At 37.6% G+C, this 18,515-nt stretch overlaps 1 protein-coding gene across 5 annotated transcripts in view; it reads left to right on the top strand.

Annotated features, from left to right (window-relative positions):
• CEP135 (centrosomal protein 135) overlaps positions 1–18,515 on the top strand; it is a 39,455-nt gene that overhangs the window by 18,198 nt on the left and 2,742 nt on the right. For 4 of the 5 annotated variants that reach the window (XM_061370537.1, XM_061370531.1, XM_061370545.1 and 1 more), the window contains 12 exons: positions 121–264; positions 1,246–1,323; positions 1,484–1,635; positions 3,470–3,585; positions 3,656–3,810; positions 4,272–4,327; positions 5,287–5,455; positions 10,957–11,067; positions 12,871–13,056; positions 13,986–14,195; positions 15,154–15,356; positions 18,058–18,162. In XM_061370537.1, coding sequence (XP_061226521.1) covers positions 121–264; positions 1,246–1,323; positions 1,484–1,635; positions 3,470–3,585; positions 3,656–3,810; positions 4,272–4,327; positions 5,287–5,455; positions 10,957–11,067; positions 12,871–13,056; positions 13,986–14,195; positions 15,154–15,356; positions 18,058–18,162 — 1,685 coding nt within the window. Of the gene's footprint in view, positions 1–120; positions 265–1,245; positions 1,324–1,483; positions 1,636–3,469; positions 3,586–3,655; positions 3,811–4,271; positions 4,328–5,286; positions 5,456–10,956; positions 11,068–12,870; positions 13,057–13,985; positions 14,196–15,153; positions 15,357–16,982; positions 17,773–18,057; positions 18,163–18,515 lie in introns of those variants that run through there. The other variant, XM_061370553.1, reaches the window with a different exon arrangement.

An 18,515-nucleotide genomic window follows, 5' to 3' on the forward strand; every position in this document is an offset into this window, starting at 1 on the left:
CAAAACACAGCACTGCACCAGCTACCAAGAAAGAGAAAAATGACTGCTACTGCTAAACCCAGGACAATATGTTATATTAATTGCAATCCATGTGTGCTAACAAACAATAATCTTTTAAAGTCCCAGGATGAATTGAACAGGATGAGAAAAGAAGCAAAACAAAGTTCAGTTTCTCAAAGTCACGTGGAAGAAGAAAGAGACGGTGCACTGGCTGATTTTAGAAGAATAATGGCAGAAAAAGAAAGCCTCAGAGAAAAACTAAAGGTGAGCTTTTACAACTTCGTTGCTTACAGTGAGGTGGTATATATGGGAGGCTTATACGATAATGCTGTGTTTGTGTCTGGCTGTCTGTCAGTTCCCATTTTGAAGAACTTTTGAATTTACCTGATTTCAGACTCACTTGAGAGAACTCAATGAATTGTCTGCATTTTCCTTTAACTCAGTTCCTAAGTGGGAGTAGGAGAAAAAGAACATGCCTTTAAGTGTCCTAGGGCAAGCATGGCATCACCTTGTGTAAAGAACCTACATAACGAACCCTCAACTACAGAATATTTCTGCTTGTATGCACTACTTCAAAGATAGTCGTGGAAGAAGTCATGCACTTCACTTGCAAGAGTATTTTATTGATATGACTGAATTAACAAAGCTCAATGGTAAACACAGCAGTGCTTTAACAAGATTTAATGGCAAAATACACTTGGGTGTTTACTGCATAGAAGACAGAGTCAGACAGAACTGTCAGGGAGACCCTCCTGTTGAGTCATGAGATTCAGAAAGGAACCCCTTGTACTCTCCACTCCTCAGAGAGGAGTTTAGGTGTGGCTGGATCCAGAATTAGTCCCAGACTTGGTCAGTGGTTTCTGTCTAAAGGGATATATATGCACAATCAATCCTTTGTGTCACTTAGCTAAGATTTTAAAGTTTCAGTGTTCTTATTCCCAATTCACTTACCAAATATCTTAAGTGATAAGAATTTTCTCAAAGAGTAACGCTTGGAGGTGTCTCTAATCAAGGGAGATCCTGGTGTGCAGCAGACGTTCCTGTGGTGTGCAGCACACACTGCTGTGCAGGAAAGCTCAAGGAGCTCTCAGCTGTCCAGTATGGAGTAAGCTGAAGTCACATTTGTATATTAGCTGTTTTTCAGTTGGTGATGCTCAACTAACCCTCAGCTGTTGGGCAAGATTTATAGCCTGTAGCTGTTTTTTTTTGATACATTACGTTTAAATTTAAATATTTCTATCTTAGATTCAGCAAGAAGCAGCTAACCTTGAAAAATCAAAGATGCAGCATGATATTTCGGAACTGGAGAATAATATTCAAGGAGTAAGTACATATTTAGGAAGTAAGCTTTTATCATTTTAAAATAGGATAGACTTTTCAAGCAATTAATTTGGTAGCTGTTTTCAACTTAAATTTATTCAGAAGACAAGTTGTGATAGCTTTCTACAATAACATGTTTGGTTATTGTTTTTTTAAATTGCAGTTTGAGATGGAAAGGTGTGAACTAAAGGCTACAATCTCTATCCTGAAAGAAAGAATAAACTCTTTAGAAAATGAATTAAAATTGAAGTCCAGTAAACTTGTCCAGACATATGATGATTCTTCTCAATTTAAAGCTGAGATCTGCTCACTTCAGTAAGTCTAATACAAAATGTGGTTGTCTTTCACAGATGCTGACGTAATTTTGTTCTGTCACCATGGAGCAGCGTTGAGTTTCTGGGAAAGACCATAAAATACTTTCAAAATCATGTTGTACTGTTTTTGTCTTAAGAAAAAGTAAATATGAGTAAGGAAGGTGCTGTGGTGCCTTTTTACAGCAAGCTTCTCCTAGACTTATTTGATGACCAGATATACTGATAATTCTTACGGCTAATTGTGAATGAAAATTTCCTCCTCCTTCTAGAACTGTTTCCACTAACAGGCATGTTCTCTGCTTAGGAGTGTATCAGAACAGGAAATTTCTAAAAGGGTATTCAAATGCTGTTTGCTAAAAGGAAGACAGATGTCTTTGCAGACAGTAAGACCTAATCGTGTCATATTTACAGAGTTGTCAGTAATACTGAAAATTTTAAGCCAAGTATTAGACATTAATATTCCACAACTGAGAGCTTCATGGAGTGTCATTCTGTAATGGCATTTTACTTGCACTGTGTTTCTCATGGTCACACTCTTTCATATGCTGATGCTCGCACACACTTACTATAATTTTGAGAGTTGACATCTTATGATCCCTGGACACACAGTCTGTGAGAATTTGATCAGCTTGCTCAGAACAGGAGGATCAAGTATACCCATGTATTTTCAAGGCCTATTTAAACTTGCAGGATCTTTTGGATGTTTCACAAGGAAAAACAGGGCTTGTGGCTCACCCCCTCCACCCTCAACCTGAGCAATACTATACTGCACTGTATAACAGTACAGTAGCAGGGCGAATAGCCATAAGCTGAAGCTGGGAAGCAGGCTTTGGGGTTCATCTCATGCTCTCTGTTGCACAAAAGAAGATTGTTAGTAAAACAATTAGTGTATTTGTTGGTAAAATTGTGACAACATTCATAAAAGTGAAGTGCCTTATTAGGTTCTGTGTAATTTTAGTGGAAAGCACTGATATCCTAAAAAGGAGGAGATAAGGAGTAGGGATACAGTAATTTCAGCATTTGGTTCTGCTTTGTGCATGGTGGCAATTCGTTATAGCTGTGTTTGGCACCCCTGCTTCCCCACTCCCCTCCAGAGTTTCGCTCTAAGCTGAGTGAGAGCAGTCTTTATCTCCAGACATGCTGTATTCTGGATTGGTGTTTTTTTTAATAAATTAAAAGTTTCTCTAGCATTTGTGGGATCCCATTTCAGAGGGATTTTTATTTCTTGCATGTGTTGTAAATGATCCATTTAATTACTTTGAAGCTGCATTTTTTTTTCTTTTATTTCATAGGTCACTGATATTTCTTTCTGAGCAAAGCAAGTATGTATATAGATGGTTTCATATATCTTTTAGGCTCTGTATTTCTTAAAGTAGGATCAGAACTACAGCTGTCAATTTAATTGCTTCTTAAAATATGGTGTGGCTGATAATCACTGCTATGAACTACATATCAAAATCTTGATACAGCGAAGAGTCAAAAGACACAAGTAATAAGAGTTACCTGATGAAGAGTAACAGAATTCTGAGGAAATTAATGTTTCAGATTATCATGGTTGTTCCACCAAGGTTCCATTGCTCCATTTTGGAATGATGTTGAGGTGAAGTTGCTGCAGGGGTCCAAGAGCAACCAAGTGGTGTTGGTCTTGGCAATAATTACTAGTCCTCTCTCTTCCAGAGAGTGAGGGACAGTTCTGGTTAGCATGACACAATCCTGTGCTGCTGGTTGGTATTCAGCACTGGAACTGTTCCAGCACTTCAAGCAGCTTTAAAAGCCGTAAGTTGATGACCCTGAATAAGTCCCAAACTTCTTTCAACTATGTACTGATTTTCTAGGCTCTTAAATGACCAACTCCAGAGGTCTGTTGACGATTTACAGCACCGATTAGCCCTCAAAAAGAATGAACTGCAATCAGCTCAAGAAGAAATTGTAAAGCTAGAGGAGAAAATAGGTAATCATTGGTTATTTTTATGGTTATTTCCTGATTTTAAAATAGAAAGTACTTACTCTTTTATTTATAGATAGGTTAAATCAGAGGAGCACTTCCCAGGATGAAGCAGTCAATGTGCTTAGAAGTACTATTACTGTTTTGGACAAAGAAAAGGATAGTCTTCAAGAAACTGTAGATGAAAAAACAGAAAGAATCGCATGCTTAGATAACAACTTAGCTAACAAGGTATGTGCAGTAGAAGTACTACTTTGCAGTCCATCTGGGGATTTTTAAAACAGACATTTTGCTTGTATGGCAAAGCCAATGCAGAGGCTGAGGCATTGCATGAACGCTATGTTTGGACTAAATCCAAAAAGTCATTTGCCAACTCAACAGCATTTAAATTATTATTGTTAGTATATTCCCTAAATACTCCAAGGAAATAAAGTAGTATATTTTCTGCATTTTGCACTTGGAGGTATTTGAGATATAAGCTTCTAGCCTGATGTGACAGAATCTATAGCTGACTTCCATCTTTTTGATAAGAAAATCCTTTCTCAGTAAAGAAGCTTGGAAACTTGAATGTGCAAAGATGCACTTATTATTGGTGAAGGGTTAAAATAAAGGTTTAAATGTAAAGTTCTTTAACTTGAAGTATCCTGTTATGTTGCCGTATAATAATACAATTTTGGCTTTTATTTTCATAGGAAAAAACAATTGCTCATTTACATCTAACCCTCTCTGAACTGGAGTCCTCAAATGAGTAAGTAAAGACTAGGATGTCTTCTTCAGTAGTTTTATCTAGTGGTTTTAAAATTAAAGTAGGTGGTTATTTTGGTGAAAAGGAGCATACCATGTTGAGAAAGATGTACCCAACTTTTGAATAAGCTTCTCCTGCAATTATATTGCAGGATGCTAAGGTACTGTTAAGACAGCAATTAACCATTGTTTGTGTATACTTATCTTCCTAAATTGGTAACATTTCCTAATTCTCAGTTAGGAAGTAGCTTTTTAGTACTCTAAGTACTCCACTAGATATTAGATTGAGCCAGGTAAAACTCAGATCTGAACTCCTACTTATTGGCAAGCTAATGCTTCCAACTTAAGTTACCAGTACGATTCCAATTGTGGTATATGTGCATAGATTTTAGCTGGGCTTCATCTGATCTTTCCTTCTTGCCTCTTTTCATCATGACTTTTTAAACTATAGCGTTTTAAAAGAAAATATTTAAACACCTGAAGACCAGTATAACTGAATATTTAATACATTGATACATGAAGTATCTATGGCAAAAAAAAAAAAAGGCAAAACTTTACATAAATTCACACATTTTAATTTTAGTGGTTTGTTTAATCTTACTCTCTTGGTTGGGACATTTCAAGTATAAGCTGTCTTTATGGTTTATAAAATATGCAATGGCTAATATACTGTAATCACTATCAAACATGGATAAACATAAGTATCTGTGATTGCTGTCAGCATAATAAGATACATCTCACCAGATGCATCTTCAAAGTTGAAGTTTTATTTGTGCATATTGACATTTCTACATCTTTATGTTTATGTTTAGACTTGTCAGCCCTCAGAAAGCATGAATTTCCCCCCCCCTTAAAAAAAAAAAAAAAAGGCTTTTGCATATCCAAAATCCACATCTGATCATTTTCAGCAGTACGTGGTATAGTATAAGAAGGGACAACTTAAATAAGATTTTCACTTGATAGCCAGATAAAGGACATGCTGAGCAGCAGAGACCGTGAGATATCTAGCTTACATCGCCAGCTTGATACGTCCCACATAGAGCTTGCAGAGATAGGAAGAGTAAAAGAAATGGCTCTGAAAGAAAACAGACGACTGCAAGATGACCTAGCTACAATGGCCAGAGAAAATCAGGTATGAAGGCAGTACATAATGCTGAAGTACTAAATTATTTATTGCTTACTTATGTATAGGGGTGCATCAAAACTGCTGTATCCTCAACTTTGATTTGGTATGCTTAATTAGTCATATTTCTTGAACACTGGGATGTTAAAAATAACTGGACAGAACATGTAAAAGCAATTACTTTAGATACTTCAGCTTAGTCAGTACAGTGGGGGAGAAACAGACAAGCTTTCAGTTTAGTCCCCCTTCCCCAGATTAAAAAAGAAATCTAATTAAATCTAGGACATAATTGTTTATTCTATAATGAAATTACATTTATACTATAACGAAATTGATTACATCAGTAGCTGGTATTTAATTGTTAAAAATTGGGTTTTATTATCTGTGGAACAGGGATTTTTGAGAAGGAGCAAGAAACCACAGAAGCAGATATCAGGTTATTAGTAAGCTTGAAGTGAGAGGGAGGAGATTGCTGGCACATCTGAATTTATTCTGGGGCATAGTGATACATTAGTTTCACCCATTTAGTTTCCATGAAGCATTGGATATATTGAGTGAGGTATGCCACATTTTGAAATTGTATGTTTTGGAATGTAGATTTAATGTTTGTGTTCTGTGAGCCTTGGTAATGGTGGCTGTGAAGAGATATTGGCAGATTTTTAATTTCCAGTTCTGGCAAGATTAGTTGCCAGCTCTGCAGGAACTTTGCTTTAATATAAGAAAAGTATAAGAGGGCTTAAAAGATACAAGGCAGAGGGACTGAAGAAAACTTAAGGTATGATAGTCCCGAATAGTCTGAATTTGTTTCCTGATTTCAGGAATGGATAAGGATGCAGTCAATGAGAATAGGAGGGGTTCCCTTTCCATTTTCTCAAGTGTGTGTGGGGTTTTTAGATGGTGAATTCAAAGGTGCCATCTATTTCTCTGGATAATTGTTCTTATTGGATTGTCTTTGCATTGGTAAGGTAGGTGTCATGGTGAGGTGGCATTTTACAGAGTTTAGCTGTATAATGCAGCTTTTTGTGTGTGGGCATTTTGCCTTTTGTGGAAATTCTGTTCAGGTACTTTTTTTGACTACTTGCAGAGGTTTTTTTTATATATATGTATTTTTTTTTTTTTTTGCATTAGTTTTATATGACTCCATCTTTCATTAGAGCCATAATGTACTTGCTTGCTAACAGCTAGCCAGTCAGTAGCTTTAGGTCAGAGGACAGGTGGGAAGGGGCTTGTGACTGCCCAGTGGACTCTGAGTTGGATCATGTGCATTCATGGTTAGCTTTCCATTTGGAAGGTGTACTATCCATCTCAGCTGCTGATAGCTAAATACATTCCCTTGCAAAGTGCATGCTATGAAGGCACAACTTAAACTTACATCGCTTACAGAATCAAAGCTCAAATAAAATCTTTAACTCCTTGAGGAATTACATGTTTCCATAGAGTATTATTGAAATTTTATTGAAAGGTGAGCTATCTCAAGTTGATGGTGTAGTTTAAATAAAAAATTTGCAAGACAGAGAGGGGTGAGAGATTCAGTGAACTAAACTGTTTGACTGTCATCATTATTCTTCTTGCGGGATCTTCATCTTGAGATGTTATCCAGGGGTCTGCAAGTTAAACCAGCTACTGATATGTAAAAGCACATTCTTTAAAGAGCTTAAGAGATTTGTATAGCCTATTTGCAATGTTCAAAATCATCATTGCACCATCTCTTCTTCCTTGGAATTCCCCAAGTCTGGAGTCCATGGCTCAAAGAGCATGAAGTGCATTGAGTCTTGTTAATCCCTCACATAGTCTGAGGAATAATGAGTTGGTTTAGTGCACCAGCTGGATACTGCGGACCAAAAGCTTCCCAGCTCCAAGTGAATGACATTAATGTCCTTGTACAATAGAATGTGTGTATGGACAATATATAGAATCACAGAATAGTTAGGGTTGGAAAGGACCTTAAGGTCATCTAGTGCCAACCCCACTGCCTTGGGCAGAGACACCTCACACTAAACCATGTCACCCAAGGCTCTGTCCAACCTGGACTTGAACACCGCCAGGGATGGAGCATTCACAGCCTCCCTGGGCAACCCATTCCAGTGCCTCACCACCCTTACAGTAAAGAACATCCTCCTTATATCCAATCTAAACTTCCCCTGTTTAAGTTTTAACCCGTTACCCCTTGTTCTATCACTAGAGTCCCTAATGAAGAGTTCCTCCCCAGCATCCCTATAGGCCCCCTTCAGATACTGGAAGGCTGCTATGAGGTCTTCACACAGTCTTCTCCAGGCTGAACAGTCCCAACTTTCTCAGCCCATCTTCATACAGGAGGTGCTCCAGTCCCCTGATCATCCTCGTGGCCCTCCTCTGGACTTGTTGCAACAGTTCCGTGTCCTTTTTATGTTGAGGACACCAGAACTGTACACAGTACTGCAAGTGGGGTCTTGCAAGAACAGCATAGAGGGGCAGGATCACCTCCTTTGACCTGCTGGTCACTCTTCTTTTGATGCAGCCCAGGCTATGGTTGGCTTTCTGGGCTGCAAGCGCACACTGAAGCCGGCTCATGTTCATTTTCTCATCAACCAGCACCCCCAACTCCTTCTCTGCAAGGCTGCTCTGAATCTCTTCTCTGCCCAGCCTGTAGCTGTGCCTGGGATTGCTCCGACCCAGGTGTAGGACCTTGCACTTGGCATGGTTGAACTTCATGAGGTTGGCATCAGCCCGCCTCACAAGTGTGTCAAGGTCCCTCTGGATGGCATTCCTTCCCTCCAGCGTATCAACCGAACCACACAGCTTGGTGTCATCAGCAAACTTGCTGAGGGCGCACTCAATCCCACTGTCCATGTCAGCGACAAAGATATTGAACAAGACCGGTCCCAAGACCGATCCCTGAGGGACACCACTCGTTACTGGTCTCCAGCTGGACATTGAGCCATTGACCACAACTCTTTGTGGGCGGCCATCCAGCCAGTTCTTTTTCCACTAAGTGGTCCACCTATCAAATTGACGTCTCTCCAATTTAGAGACAAGGATGTCATGTGGGACAGTGTCAAACTCTTTGCTCAAGTCCAGCTGCTCTATCCCTGTCCATCAGTTCCGTAGTCCCATCATAGAAGGCCACCAAATTGGTCAGGCAGGATTTCCCCTTGGTGAAGCCATGCTGGCTGTCACCAAGCACCTTGTTGTTTTTCATGTGCCTTAGCACGCCTTCCAGGAGAATCTGCTCCAAGATTTTGCCAGGCACAGAGGTGAGACTGACTGGTCTGTAATTCCCCAGGTCATCCATTTTCCCATTCTTGAAAATGGGGTTATATTTCCCTTTTTCCAGTTGTTGGGAACTTTACCCGACTGCTGTGATTTTTCAGATATAATGGACAGTGGCTTAGCAACTTAATTTGCCAGCTCCTTCAGGACCTGCAGATTGGTTTCATCAGGTCCCACTGACTTGTGTACGTTCAGGTTTTTAAGATGGTCTTGAACCAGATCCTCTCCTACAGTGGGCCCAAGGTCTTCATTCTCACAGTCCCTGCGTCTGCCTTCCAAGACTTGGGTTGTGTGGTCAGAGCATTTGCCAGTGAAGACTGAGGCAAATAAGTCATTAGGAACCTCAGCCTTCTCCAAATCCAGGGTAGCCAGTTCTGACAGCTTTTGGAGAGGGCCCACGTTGTCCCTAGTCTGTCTTTTATTTGCAGTGTAATTACAGAATCCCTTCCTGTTATCCTTAATATCCCTAGGCAAGTTTAAGTCTAATTGGGCCTTAGCTTTCCTAACCTGATCCCTAACTTCCCGGACAACATCCCTGTATTCTTCCCAGGCCACCTGTCCTTGCTTCCACCTTTTATAAGCCTCTTTTTTCCTTTGAATTTTCCTCAGGAGCTCCTTATCCATCCAAGGAGGTCTCCTGGCCCTCCTGCTGCACTTCCTTCTAGTTGGGACACAACACTCCTGAGCTCGTAGCAGGTGATTGTTGAATATCAACAGTCTTGGGCCCCCCTGCCTTCTAGGGCTATATCCCATGGAACCTTACTAAGCAGGTTCCTGAAGAACCCAAAATCTGCTCTTATATGTATATAATATAAATGTCCAGCATTTCATAGGGTAAGTATCATTTTTATTGAGCTAAACATTAGAAAAAATGTAGAAAATATGTGAGTGTGATTTAGAGTTAGCTCATGATTTTGTTGCAACTTATATTCAGTTTGTATAGCAAATACAGATGTTGCAGCTCATCAGGAGACTCAAATGCCTTGTATGGTTTTGATGCTGAGATGCAAATGTATGTTTGAATTCACTAAATGTTAACACTAAAAATAATGAGAACCTCGTTAGCTAAACCATTTCTTTCAATTCCCCTCAGTCAACCTGGCTGAGTCTGAAGCTAGAAACTACAATATAGCAAGGTGTTTTAATTGAGGTAGTACCCTGAATTGTTCTTGCAAAACCTACTGTGTAATATATAAATATGAGGGTGTATTATTGAAGCTAGACATGCCATTAATAAGTATCAAGATTGTAGATTTCGATTAGATATTAGGAAAAAAATCTTCATTGTGAGGGTGCTAAAGCACTGGAACAGGTTGCCCAAAGGAGTTGTAGATGCCTCATCTATGGCAGTGTTCAAGGCCACATTGGACAGGGCTTTGAGCAGCCTGGCCTAGTGGAAGGTGTCCCTGCCCATGGCAGAGAGTTGAAACTAGATGGTCTGTAAGCTCCCTTCCAATCCCAACCATTCTGTGATTCTGTGATATTACCATAATACGATGACTAAGGCTTTCTTGGTGTGCTTGAGAAGGCTACCACAGAGACAAGCAAACTGATTTCAGCATATGCTGAGCAAGTCACACAATAAAAAGGCTGCCATTAATGAATATTAATATACCACAAAAAAAAAGGGAGAGAAATAAGACAATATCATCTATTTCCCCCCACATCTGACAGTGAGAATAGAAGAAGACACATGCCTTTTTGACTCTCTGGGCTAGAGGACTCAAAGAAAGGTGAGAGCTGAACCTGAGAGCCAGCATTAGCAATTCCAACATCTCAAACTTATTCCAAGGTGCCTTTTGGATGTGTAAATTTGATCTTAATAATCCGTTTAGTTATCTTTCAATTCTGTTTTAAAATAAGTGTTCTGTTTTTTATAAAGTTGACTTTCTAATGACACAAAACTTTCCTTCACTTGGGGATAAGGAAGCCTAAGGCTAGAAAAATCCCAGCTTCCCAACTTCTGTATGTTGAATTTTCCAAAGATCAGCAAGGTGTGTCATCAGGAAAGCTGCAGATTTTATGAACTGGTGTGACATTCGTTATTTTCTGTGATTATTCTTGCCTCAAAAACTCTTTTTTGTATCAAAGGTAGTATGGAATATTTCTGAACCCTACAAATCCCAAAGGGCTTTGACTAAATTACTTAAAAGAATACAGTAAAATCTGGGTATATGGAATTACATTGATTTAGCCTGGTACAGTAATATAGTGATTAATTCACTCTAATGCACTGTTACGCCTTTATGTAATCTCTTTAGGCTATCAGTACTGAGCTTGAAGATGCAGTACGTGAAAAAGAAGAAATGAAAACCAGGGTTCATAATTACATAACTGAAGTTTCTAGATTCGAGACCTTGATGGCTTCAAAGGTATAATCTGTAGGCAGTCATTACTGTTTTCAATAAATCCATTGGGTTTATGGTATCTTTAGAAAGCAAATCAAGAAATGTGTAGTTTGGGTCCTGTTCTCCCTGCCTGTCCCATTTCTTTTTTTTTGTTTGTTTTTTGCATTTTTTTTCCCCTGCACTGTTTCAAGCTGCTGTTGGATTAATATAAAACTTCCTTAGATCTGAAGCACTGATAAATTGTGCACATCACAATTTTGTTGACTATATTTCAGTTGGCCATAACACTGGAAAATGACAAACAAATCATGTTTGAGCGTTGTTTTGCTTTTTGAGAAGGCAACCAGTAAAATATCTGGTACTATTTCATGAGTATAGGCAGCAAGCATGCTTAATGCTTTTTTTAATATTTTACACTTTTAAAAAAAGAAATTTTATATGTAGCTTTGCAGAAAAGTGTAGAAGTAGCACATTGGAATATTGTCTCTGAATGATAAGAGTTTTTGCTGTACTGCCAAAACAGTGCTCTTTAAAAATGCATTTTATCCTGATACTTGGATTCAAAAGTGTGTGAATTAAAACTTAAAATCATTTAAATCAAATGGAATTTATGTCAAGACAACATTAACTGGTAAATCCATTATGTGATTTTGAGTAGGAAAGAATGATTTTGGTATGACTTTGCATTGCATGTCTAGGTGAATGCATGCAAAGTCATCCGCTTTTTACAAGTAGAAACTGAAATATAGAGAAAAAATGAAGGTCAGTAGTATGTTAGCTTAGAACTCTCAATTTAGAACACTTGAAGTTTAGTTATTAAGAATTTGATAATATATCATACGTCTAAAGCACTTCAGCTACAGATGTGGCCCCATCTTTGGCAAATGAGAATCCAATTACTTAAGTCAGGTACTAAAAAACTGTAGAATATATAGCCAGTGGCCAATTAGGAGAGGTTGATTTCGGGGATTTGTCTAGTGTTACATCCAAATGTTGCCTGTGGAGATGGGGAATTTACTTTTCTGCACAGTATTCTCTTAAGTATGTGTTTCTGTTTCCTAATGCACCGCCTTGTTCATCTGCACCTTCCAAGTTATGCAGGAAACACAGGAGAAATTTCTAAATGACTAGCCTTCCTCATCAGATAAATTTGACTCATACTAGCAACATGCTTATCCCATTGTGCCTTACATGAACAGGGGAAGGAAGGAATGGAGCTAAATAAAGCAGAAAACTAAACACTGCCTTATAATATGCGCTTGCATCTGGGCCAACTGAAAATTCAGAAGCAATATTTGTTTGATCACTGCATAACTAATAAGCACTAAAGCTTGCAGTGTTGTACTTTTATGGTAGACTGCTTAGGTGTATGTGCCCAAATAGGTTACCAGTCTTTCAGGCACTCCTGTAATATAAATATTTGTAAGAGCACATGCAGTAAGTAAAATTGCTTAAAATTGACTCCCGCTGGAATTTATTGGAAGGGGCAGCACTAGGATTAGTACATCTCAGTAATGTGACCCTTGACAACGCTGAGAGAACCAAAATAACCCCTCCCATGGGAACTTTGAAACTCATTAACACCCACTAAATAGAAATACTTCCATTGAAGAAAACTGAATGTTGTCATTGTATTTATTTACTATTTGGACTTGCAAAAGGGATGATGCCCTTTGGTAGCTGCCAGATAGTGGGATTAAGAAAATGGAGAAAAATCTACTTTATTCTGGGGAAAATAGGAAGATATTGTAGAGAGTAGGCATTAAATAAGATCAAGCAACTTGAAGGCATGTTGATCATTACTGAGTGATTTATTGTTTCATCTAGGAAAAAGAAAATGAAGAATTGCTAGAGAAGTTCCGAATGGTCCATGCACAAGCAGAAGACTGGGAAATGAAGGCTCATCAAGCTGAAGGAGAAAGCACCTCAATACGACTTGAACTCCTTTCTATAGATACAGATCGGAGACATCTCCAAGAGAAAGTAGAGCTTCTGGAAAAAGAGATTCAAGGGGTAATAACTTGTGCAATGAAGTTCTGTCAAGGAAAGTGGGATACGTTCAAGTGCTCTGTAATAAAGTCAACATACTATTTTTATGCTTTAGTGGAAAATAATTCATATACACGAATGTTTCAGATGTGGAAACAGTAACTGATTTTGGTTAGATGTTCTTTCTTTCTCCTTTCCCTGTTTTCCCAAAATTAGAATCACACTGTGTATTTTAATACTTTTAGATCTCTTTTGTTGGGTGATCAGTGGTGTTATGTTACTGTCTGTGTAAGAACCTTTTGTTTAGTTGCTTAAAAATATTTGCATATAGCTTTATCAGTATTTTGTCAGCTAACTTTATGGGTATTTTGTAAACTTGGTTCTTAGATTTCGTTGAAGCTTTGAATTAATTATTTGAAGCATTGGTGGCTGGACTAAAGGTAAAAATCTGGTCACAGTAGTCCAAATCCACAATCAGGATGGCTTAATGCTGGAACTTAGACCAATAGCATAGAAAATAATGATGTTTAAGTTTTAGATGCAATTACTTCATGAAGATCAAGGTAGGGTATAATAGTTGTGGATTAACCATGTTTTGTCTCATGCTTTTAATTAGCCCAAAAGCTGAGTAAAAAATTGATTGTATTTTGAGGCGTTTAAGCATTTAATTCTCTTCTGAAGCTGGAATCCAGCCCCATTCCACTTATATATAGTACTTGTATAATTCTTCAAGATAGTGATTAAAAATTGCAGAGATGCTTTCTTAGTTGTTCTTAGCTGTGATTTAGGAAGATGAGAGGAAAGGAATGTAATATAAAGTTAATTTTGTAGGAAAAGCTAATTTTGAAGGGAAAAAGAAGGTGTTAAAAAAACCCAACAAACCTATTATCCAGCAGAGAACTGTTCACTCAACATTTAACACTGAAGGGGTATGTGTATTTGTCTTTGTTTAGCATATCTTTGCACATCAAGCATATGAATCTCAGATCTCCTCCATTACAAAAAAAATGTCCAAATTGGAAGAGGATGTGAAACGTGAAACTCAGGATAAGTCTTCTGTGTTGGCGGACCTGGCTTCTGTGAGGGAACTCTGTGTGAAACTTGAGGCCAGCAAAGAACTTTTATCTCGACAGCTGACAACCAAAAGCATGGATTATGAAAGGGTAAGCAGCAAAGGCAAATTTAATTTGCTATGATAAAATATTTTCTTTTGCCTTTAATGGTCTTTGGAGAAAACAATAAATTGCTTCTGAGAGAAAGGTAAGGTTAATTTACATCACTAGTCTGCGTTTATATCTAAATTAAAAATTTTGCAGTATACAGATCTGTATCTGTGGGTTATGTATGCAGAGTTTCTTTCATTATCACTACAAAATGTGGCAGCAAAAACTGCCATACCACAGAGACAAATTATATTTATTTGGTTTTATGTACTGTTTTAATTTACTCAAATTTTCAACTTTAAAAAGTTGGTATTGCACTTCTTATATAGATATTAAAGATTCTTCCTTAATGGATTTTTTCAATTAGATTGAAATTTAGACTGAGCTGAAGTTTATCAAATATTTTGAAATGGTTTAAACATTTCTAAATATCCATAGTTTCTGAACGTTTTTCTTTACACCTGGTTGTTATGTCTTTACTTAGTGACTTGGTCAGGTTTCTTGTTACTGTAATAGCCAAGAACAGTAGTTCTCATCCCTGCAGAATTTGTTTATGTTCATAGATCTGGTGAGGAAAACAAGCATTTTCAGCAAAAGCCAAGAAGCTACTTGTGAGCTAATCTAGTCAAAGAGAATGAAGTATAGTAAATACTGGGTTTGTACTTGTGCAAAAGCCTACTGCTGTTAGAAGTCAGTTAGTGTTATGGGTACTTAGGTAAGCATTCCCAGGACTCAGTAATCCAGCTCCCACTAGAATATTTGACAGATGCAAAGCTTGAATAGTTGTAAACTAAATATAGTTTTAAATAATTGTAGGCTTTAATTTGCTTTGTGAGCTCAACTTCCTGTTAATTTTTATTAAACGTACAAGTATTTCAGGTTTTGTATCAACTGTTCATGAAAGAGAACTATGTGTTGTAAACCAGTGTATTAGTAATGCATAAAATTTGTGCCCTAGGTTCTAGGTGAATTAGAAGATATAAAATCAGAAGTAGAGTTGCTGAAAAAGCAGTTATCCAGTGAGAGACTTACAGTTCAGAATCTTGAAGCATTGCTGGCTACTAGTAGAGACAAAGAATTTAAGAACCATTTAACATCCCATGAGAAAGATTCCGAAATTCAGTTACTGAAAGACAAGCTAACACTCGCCGAGAGCAAACTGTAAGTTTTAACAAGTGTATGTTTGCGTTACATGGTTTACAAAGAAACTTTTTCTGTCTGATGACACTTAATCATAAAGTCAAATTCTTGATTTTCAGTAAGGCTGAACAGATTTTTGCAGCAATGCCTTCTGGCCTTTCATGGCATTTTTAACTTAAAGTTTCTTTACAGATCTTTCATATCACATCAGCACTCTGGTGGACAGCAGTTTAGTGTAAGCATTAAACTTAATGCTTGTACCTACTTGTACTGAGTTTTCACAGTCTTGAGAATAGTAAGCTCTTGGTTTCTTTCTGGATTTGTCCCCTGTCTGACTCCAGAAAGTTTGCTTCACTTTCTCTGTCATAACTCTCTTCTTACATCAGTCAGGCACAGGAGGTGTGATACTTTTCCTGAAGTTTGCTTGACTGATATAACTCTGCTGTACTTTCAGTGCACACTAAAATCCTGTCCTTCTGATCCTCTTAGAGGACATAGTTACCAAAGGGCAAGGTAGCTGATCTGTTGCAGATGTTATTTTCACCACAGAATCAGCCAACCCATGATAGTTTGTGATTCTGTTTTTTCTTTTTTAGCTATTGAGTACATTTGTAAGTGTATGTATGCATTGTAGTATGATTTGGGTATTTAACCTTTGAATCAGAGTGTATCAATTCTCAACATATAAATATATATTCTACCTCTCTCACAGGTTGATTTTCTTCTTGGCTTGGGGAAGCAATCCAATTCAACTCTGCTTTTTAAGCAAAATGTCATATTTTTGTTTGCTTTGAAGAGCTTAACTATTAAAAGAACATAGATTTTCTTAGTCTTGAGCTATGGTTTATGTTCTTTTTATTGGAAACTATCCTGAAGTCCTGATTCCTTTAGAACAATGTGGATTCATCAAACATCTGTTCATCAAGTTCCATCTCTTCATTGGGGACTGTAGTGATAGGACGGGGGGGGGGGGTTGGTAGTGGATTGGCGCTTAAACAGGGGAAGTTTGGATTGGGGTTGGATGATCTTAAGGTCCTTTCCAACCCTAACTATTCTATGATTCTATGACCTCAAAGCAAGTTGAAAATAAAATTTTAATATGTACTGCTCACAAAAAAACCCACCAAGTAGTTTAAATCCATGGTAAATGTTAATTGCTTACCTACTGAAGATGCCTGTTGTCCTTACTTTGATTAAAGGAAGAATGACACAGTGAAGTCACAGTGCTTTAAAAAGGCAAAAGTACTTTTGTTGCCGTTAATATTAACTGTTAAGGAAAAAGGCCTCTATAATTTCTTGTTCCTTTGAAATATAAATGGAACTGAATCTGACACCTACAGTAAATGTGGCCAGTGTTTTCCATTAGAGCTAACTGCAGCTTCTCATCCTACACATCTGCTGAGAGTAGAAATAATTTTTAACACTCTCTTAGAAGAAAGACTAATCTGTTTGGAGCAGTGAAGTTAAGGGGGGTATATTTGTATATTATAAAATTCATGTACATTTTTTAATCATTTACTTCATTATCTAAATTATGTTTAAATGTCATTGACATGGAATAACCTCAGAACTCACAAAACTCTTTGCTTTCTTTCTTTATTTACAATAATGATATTGGGCCCTGAATTCTTACCTTCATCCTGAAAGCATATGCCTGTCTCTGAAGGACTTAGAATAAGATACCATCGAGACCTCTTGTCTACTGCATCAGTTCTCAACATACTGGATCAAGATACCAATCTAGGAATTTTGCTGATGAATAGGGAACACAGGAACACATATTCTGCAGTTCTTTTTGGATCAAATTCCTTGACTAGTTTGCATCTTCCTGGAGTCAGAGACCAGCGGGTGCCAGACAGGAAGTCTGTGACTGAGCTAGATCTGGAACTCTTTTTTTCAGAATTCAAGTCCAATGCTATAACAGTAAACTAGTGCATCTTTGTTCCTCCAGAAGTGACTCTGAGCACTCACCCTCACTTTGGCTTTGAAGACTATGGAATAACAAAACTGTCTAGATCCTGGTTTAGACAACTTATTTTACATTCAATGATTCTTTTTTTTCCTTGCTTTATAATGTAATTAATGGTGTTTTGCAACCAAGTGTTAAGTCATCCAAGCTGAAGATTTGCTAAAAAGTCTATTTAATTATGTTACTTGAGATTTTCGAGGGTACTTTTTGATTTGATTCTCACAGTTGAAACACTTAGGCACAGACACCACAGGTGCAGTTGAGAAGCTTTCAGACTGGGTTTTGCTGGTCTGATGGCCAGATAGTTACAGCCTACTTGATGCAATTTTTACTAAAGCCATATCTGCTGTGTTTGTATTTTTTGCTTATAGTTACTGGTTTTTACTTCTATTTTTTAAGTGTACATGTAAAGACCTTCTCACATTGCAACAGAGGATAGTAAATCAATAAATTAATGATTTAATTGTTTTTTCTGGTTTTATAAATGTTTGTGTTTACCTTTGCCTGAAAAAAACCCACAATGTATTGTAGTAAAGCTGCATCATTGGTTTGCTGGCTTCTAACTTCTCACCTTAGGCTCTTCCAGAAACGTTGCATTCACTTGGTTCTTGCTGCTTCTGATTTGTCTTTTATTTGGTCTCTGTGAAACAACACAATGAATCTATGTTTGTTCGATCTTGCTTTAATTCCTCTAACCTCCTAGCCGACTGTGTTCAAAGAAAACTTTGTTGCTTCTCATGATCTTTTTTTTAGAAACAGCTGTAATAGAGAGGTTCCCATACTTCGAAGTGAAGTTGCACAGCTGCAGACTGACTGTGATACTTTAAAAAGGCAACTGACAACTGAACGATTTGAACGGTAAGACTCTATTTTTTTCAGTGAGGTGACTTCTTCTTTCTCACTTTAAAAACTGTTGCTTTTTGTCAATAGCGAGAAAGAGCTATTATGAAAAATTGTGTTCCTATTGTCATTCAAAATCTAATATTCTCATCTCAAAAACTGCTTAATTAAAAGAGAAAAAAACCTTATGCAGTTTCTGAATTCCCTCATAAATTTTGTGACTTCACTATTGCATCCAAAAAAAAAAATTCCTTCTTACAAAAACAAGAAGAAAGTTGAATAGCATTATGAGAAAGCAAGGCTCTTTGCAAAGTACTGTAAAAATCATTGAGTAAGAATATGGGGGGAAAAGTTATGTTTCCCTCCTTTAA

This window comes from Neopsephotus bourkii, unplaced genomic scaffold, assembly GCF_033783945.1.
Source record: "Neopsephotus bourkii isolate Nb327-2 ecotype Australia unplaced genomic scaffold, CSIRO-AGI_Nbou_v1 NB_168, whole genome shotgun sequence".
Classification (NCBI taxonomy): Eukaryota; Metazoa; Chordata; class Aves; order Psittaciformes; family Psittacidae; genus Neopsephotus; species Neopsephotus bourkii.